The following is a 6,399-nucleotide window of genomic DNA, read 5'->3' on the forward strand; positions in this document are numbered from 1 at the left end:
CCCTGAATCACACTGCTTTCATCCAACAGTGACGGTTGGTTAAGTAGTTGGTTAACTGCCTCCAAGTATAGTGAGTCCACTTGAACTCACAGTATAGACAAGTGTTCTTACAATAAGGCCTTTTTGTAGAAAGTCAATATGTGTTAATCCTTACAGCACCTCCTTACCAGTTATATTTTTTTCACTGTTAAGTGACAACAAATTGACTGAAAAATCAAAACATAATTCCACATGACTTTGTTTATTTTTGCAACAGTTACACAAGTTCAGAAGTAAGACTATAGGTCAGTATCAGGTCATCAAGAGCTAACGTTTAAAAAAATAATCTGGATCTTTCTTGTGAACTACATTGAAAGAAATAACAGAAATAAGGTTGAGGTTTGACCATTAGTTTTTTCTGTTAAGGCTGAAATCATGACTAATGAATAGAACATTTAAACATATCAGAAAAATGTTCCAAAAAAGTAAACCGTCCTATTTCTCTTTGCAGCATGCAACAGTAGAAACACAGTGACATCTGTGTAAAATATGAAATGCTAGGATGAATTATCATTTACAAGGGAAGCATCAACCTTTCTTCTTGTGTCTCAGCAGGAAAGGTATTAATGTATCAGATTAAAAAATTGTAGGCTCCCACTTGCTGGATCTTGGGTTTATGCACAATTACACAGTGGCTTACTGGGACACCTTATAGTAACCGTTGTTGACTTTTCCTGCTGTGACAAACAACATGTTGATACATTCATACAAGGCATCAATATGTACTGGATAAAAATGTGAATACTGCACTTATTGCCAACTGGCTGCCACACTTCCTGATATCAGTGGGTTAAACAAAACTTGTGCGCTCCAAGTTTTCACAAGCTTTTCTTTCATTCTCTCCTCCATGACAATGATAATATGACAGAAGTTGTTGCTAAAAATGGTACTCTGGTGTATACACAAGAATTTCCAAAATATAATCATCATGTGACAGCTCATCTGAATGTCAAGACATGTTTCCCTTTTGATTCCTGGACATTTAAACACAACAACTCATTTTTCATTGAAGAGGTGGAACTATCCTTTATACATGCTCAGCTAATGTACCCCACATACATATACTTGCTTGCCTTGCATAGTTTAGTATACAAAAACAGTATAACATTGGCTTTTCAAAGAAAGGCCTTGGCAATAATAGACATATAGTATCTATATATTTAAACCCTCAAACCATTTTTCCTGCACAACTACATGACACTGGCCTTTACAGGTATGTGAATACCATGGCTTTCAAACTGGTATGTCTTAACATTTTTAGACTACAACAATTACACTCACTATATATAGATTCTATACTGTATAGAACATTATATAGACTGGAAGTATGATGTAAATAATGGCTTCCATGTTTTCCAATAAACAGAATAAAACAATGGAAATCCTTGTCTTATCTAACTTTTCTATTCCAGGTAACAAAACTTCACATCTGCAGTCTTAAGTCTGTAACAAACAAGGACATCATGGGAAACTGGCTTTACAGCTTTACAGTACTGGTGAATATGGCTATATCAGTGTATGAAGTGATGCCCCGCAGCTCACATTTCTAGCACGAGGGCAACCTCGGAGGCTTTCTCTGCATAAAAGATCACAGGAATAAAACAGGACACTGTGATGACTGCTCAAGAAGCAAAAACCATTTGTGTCAAGTATTCATACGTTTTTTTACAGTTACATTCCCATTAAAACATTTTTTTGGTGGTGCTACTCCGATTGCCCTGAGACATTAGAATTCAGTATTTCACGTAGCAATGATTTCACTTTTAACAGTATGACTCTATCCTATTATATTTTGACTAACTGTTGCTGTATGACAGCCTTTTTCACACTTCTTCATGGGCTGGTGTTTACCCAGGACAGTGGAGAGTTTGTCCTGCATGATCCCCCTTTATTCATGCTTCTCTCCCTCGTTGTATACCTTCCGAAGGCTTGAGTCAAGCAGGAAATCCACTGATCTACAGAGTGGAAACAATGTTATGTTAGAAGCAACTCCCAACAGTCTGCAAACAACGTTTCATTTTTCATTTGCATTTGTTGTTGTTGTCAGTGTGACAATGAAATTATTCTTATTCCAATGACAAGGTATTCTTTGTTTTGACATTGAAACAAAGAAAATACTCTTTTGACATTATCTACACATTAGTGTTGATCCATGCTATTAGGCCTACTCAACACAGCAGGAAGCAATAGTTGTATCCTTCAATCTAAAACTTACATAATAGTAACTTACATAATCATGCACATGCAAACAACACAACTTGTGGTAACCTGTCAATTGGCTTAATGATGAAGGGAATTGTAGAGAGGCCTATGGCTGTAGTGGTCCACTTGCGGACAGGCATGGGCCACTTGGTGGTTCTGCCTAGAACGTAGAGCGACGCAGCACACACACGGTTAATGGTAAATCCTGGGATGATCACAGAGGCAAGGGCCTGCCACACAAATGTGTCCACCACTGCCACTGCTACACGTGTTGTCTTCCCTGGGTTATCCCCATGGGCCTTGAAGAAAAAAAATGGAGAATTAGAAAATAAGTAGTCACAGTAATTAGTCTTTACACATTGTGGATCCACAAATAAGACATATATTCATACTAACTACTGGAATTTCTAGCTTTTATTTCAATTCTTTACCATAATAATGGAAATTTGATTAAGGTGATTAATATCTTACCACAGCTGCTTTCTTCCCTTTGTCCACTGCATCAGCAGTAACATACGTAGTGGCCACAGCATAGCTGCCCCACACCAAGCTCACTGGCACGAGTGCACGAAAGGCCTCCCCAACTTCATTGGCATAGCCTGTGGAAATACAAACATACATGCTGGTAAGCTTTGACCTTCACAGTCTCCTCTAAATGTCCATCCAGCTCTATGTTTAGGGTCTATCAGTCTGAGATTTATTGATGTTAAATATTGTGTTGGGCCATTAAAAGAATCTATCACTGAGACATGCAAGCAGTTAACAACCTCCAGCCTCATGTCTTGCTGCAGAGCAACATTTGGAAAATTATGCAACATCCATTCTATAAGGCTGAAATGACTCAGGTGTCCTTGATCTGTTATTAACATTTCACCAGTAATGTTGCCAATGTTGTGTACATCACTGGTAAAATTAACTCCAGTCACACAGGGAGCATTATCTTTGGTTCAATGACAACAGAATCATTAGAGCATGGCAGAGTCGAATTCTGCTGCTGTGGTATGATACTATCACAGGGGCTTAGGGCCAATATGAGGCCTCTATGCAAACACTGCATGTTACCACTGCATGTTATAAGCAGTAAGGCCTTTTGAACACAGCTTGGTAACAGCCTGTTAATTCCCTTAGTTATGGCCATCATCTAAATAACTGTAGCAATCAGTGGAAGCCATTGTAAATGGGATGTTTTGCGTTTTAACTGTTAATACCTCAATCAGGATTCTGATCCATTATAGTGATTTTTCTTATAAGGACTGGTAATTTGTTTAATTTTCCATCTGCCATCTCTTTGCTTCTATGACATCAACAACGCTGCATGACTCATGCCAAAATGTTCACAGATTTTTCAAGTTGCTGTCTAAGATGTAAGTGCTGCCCCACTCAAGTCCTCCCCTTAGATACAGCATGTGTCCCCTTTTCTATTCATGCAAATTAAATGTTTGGATAAATTCCACAGGAGAAGGAATCATATTGGTCATATATGTTTTATTTTTTTAAGAGGTCTTCTTAAGATTTTAACAATACAGAATACAATCCTCCAATTAAAGAAAATCACACAGGACATAAATGACACACGACTATTTTAAGTGGAAGCAGATTGGCTACATGTGAGTAATACTTGCTCCATAGTTACAGCACCGAAGAGTAAATCATAGTTCTGCCTCTCCGTACAGTGAAAATGAGCCACTTTAAGCAGTTTGTTCTTGATTCACTGTTGTTAATAACAAGTAACAAATGCTGGGTTATGTCCTTAGAGGTAGGGTAGGAGATTTTGAAAACTCAGTGAAAGTCAGCCAGATTTTGAAAGTAAACACACGCCCTGTTCTCTCGGAGCTCACCCCGAAGCCACGCCTCCCAACCAGTCTGTGACTTCGGCATTTTATAGCTTCCACAGATGATTAATATTCTTCGTTTTAAAGCGAAACTGCCGAACTAATTGGTTGCTATCGGATTGTAAAGAGAAGTTACACTAATTTAACAAAAAGTGCATCAGAATGAAATCTCCTACCCTACCTTTAAGACTACAAAAGCAAAGTGTTACGATAAATTTAGATGTGATATATTCTCCACATTTTTAACTCTTGGTCTTAGTTAGCTATCTGTATAAATGCTACTATAAAACATTTAATACTGTAACGGTGAAAAAAAGTCAGGTAAACTACTGGATTTGACACTCAAGAGGGTTAGGGTAGGGACCAAAGGAAAACAGTAAAATACATAATAGGATTTAAATGATAAAACAAAAGCACAGATTTCCACTAGCATTGACTAATGGCCAGATAACCCAACAACTATATCCTGTCTCTGCTCTTCACCTAGGAGCCTATGTCGTATTAGTTACTAATAGTAGCTATGAAGAAGTGGCCTGTATTACCTACAAGGACATCAGGAAATCCTATTGCTGGAGCCAAAACCTTTTGAACTACCAGGATTACATTACATTATGTTAGAGTGCTCAAATTGAATATAAACAATGAGAGGGCCAAATGGGTGCATTTAAGGTTAAAACCAGATTCTGTAGTATCTAAAAAAGGCACAGTTGGCACAGTTCTACATTCAATGTGCAGCTACTATTGCAGTCCCTGATAACTGGTTCAAAATCATGACAACACACACACACAAACCAGAAACAGATAAGCAGCTCCACATGTCTGTTTACACACTCTGACATATACATAATCTTATCAGGATTAATGTTGGTAGCAAAGAGATTAAGATTTTATGAGGAGAATAAAATGATTCACACGGCAGTAGCTACAGTGGGAACTGCTGCAGCATGAATGCCCTTCAGGCTGGTTGCTAGACATGCCCTCAACCTGACATGTTTCAATCAGAGACGAGCAGAAAGAAAGCAAAGGGCACTGACACCACGCTGTATCTGCACAACTTCATTGTGTTGCAGTTTTCAGCCAGGTCCTGCCCATGGGCGTTATTGTATGAGTTGTGAGTCATTGCCTCAGCTTGCTTAACCACAACCTACAATCTGTGCGGACTGAGTTACAGCTGAAGACAACTCTGACGCCTTAAAGACAACAGTTCATTAAAAGTGGACTGAAAACTACAGCCGATACTTTAGACGCGTCCCGTGAAAACACAATGACCTTCAAAGCCAAGTTTGCTATAAATAGATATTCAAAGAGTGCGTTAGCAAGTGGGAGAGCCAGCTATGCTAACTCCTAGCTAGAAAGGAGCACACAGTGTACTTTTCCGTACAGCTTCAGAGACAGAAAAAAACATGCACTGACGCGTTACCAAGGAACAACACATACCTAGGAAGCGAACCCATGTATCTCGATAAATGTCGACCGTTTTCTCTGTTTTGTCTTCACTGGGATCCATACCTTCCTTCCTTTACTCCATCACCCGATGCTCCAAACTCGGACACCAAAGCAGGGACAGTGAAGGGGGCGTGAGTTTCACGACAGCGGCTGTGTCTCATTTCAGGGTCTGCATCCTTCGGAGTGCGCATTTTAAGGCCGCTTACGTCACAAAGCTGCGCGAAGGCTGTCCCAATTCGCCAAAAGTCGAAGGGTCCTTCAAATGCGTCCTCCAAATGCGTCCTCCTTTTGCCTGAATTTGGAGGACGCATCGCTACCATCCTTCGTGGCCTTAAATATCCCACAATGCTTTGCGGACCTACTTTTTGTCCAATAGTACGATGACGGACCAAGCGAGCGGCAGCGGCAGGAGTGCCGAATTCACATTTAAATGTAAGTACAGAGCAGTAGTTCGAGAGTTTTAAAATGCTAGTAGTGACAGTGGCATTAAAAAAATGAGTTTTATATTTACAAACATGACGTCCTGTTGATACGAGGCGCTGTAAACTAAACGTTTTGATTGAATGTTTCTGGACTGTTTACTGTAGTATAGTATAAAGTATAGTTCACGTGAGGAGCAATATTATCGTTATTATATCAAACGGTCATTCTGCCTGTTGTCATTTTGTTGTAGGAGGAGCAGAGAGAAACAGAAGAAACCTGACAACTGATAACGGAGGAGATGAGACTGGAGAGGGAGAGAGAGAGGGAGAGAGAGAGGGAGAGAGAGAGAGAGGGGGGGAGAGAGATAGAGAGAGAGAGGGAGGGAGAGAGAGAGAGAGAGGGAGAGAAAGAGCGGACAGACCTCAGCTCATACAGAGGATGGTGGACAGCAGTGATT

General features: G+C 39.8%; 1 protein-coding gene across 1 annotated transcript; it reads right to left on the minus strand.

The window, feature by feature from the left end:
* Positions 1 to 222: 222 nt before the first annotated feature.
* On the minus strand, positions 223 to 5,687 carry mtfp1 (mitochondrial fission process 1). The gene is made up of 4 exons (XM_028418683.1): positions 5,511 to 5,687; positions 2,713 to 2,840; positions 2,308 to 2,540; positions 223 to 1,994 (listed from the first exon to the last, which is right to left on the minus strand). Exons 1-4 carry the CDS (start codon positions 5,578 to 5,580, stop codon positions 1,928 to 1,930), a joined length of 498 nt encoding a protein of 165 aa, XP_028274484.1. The 5' UTR covers positions 5,581 to 5,687; the 3' UTR covers positions 223 to 1,927.
* Between the last annotated feature and the right edge of the window lie 712 nt (positions 5,688 to 6,399).

This window comes from Parambassis ranga, chromosome 12 (assembly GCF_900634625.1).
Source record: "Parambassis ranga chromosome 12, fParRan2.1, whole genome shotgun sequence".
NCBI classification, from domain to species: Eukaryota; Metazoa; Chordata; class Actinopteri; family Ambassidae; genus Parambassis; species Parambassis ranga.

What these genes read in the sequence shown, in the direction of transcription:
- mtfp1 (XM_028418683.1), bottom strand. Translation starts at nt 5,580, where the DNA reads ATGGATCCCAGTGAAGACAAAACAGAGAAAACGGTCGACATTTATCGA. An exon ending in TACATGGGTTCGCTTCCTAG is followed by an intron (nt 2,841 to 5,510) that starts GTATGTGTTGTT and finishes GTATTTCCACAG; the next exon opens with GCTATGCCAATGAAGTTGGG. An exon ending in ATCATTAAGCCAATTGACAG is followed by an intron (nt 1,995 to 2,307) that starts GTTACCACAAGT and finishes TCCACTCTGTAG; the next exon opens with ATCAGTGGATTTCCTGCTTG.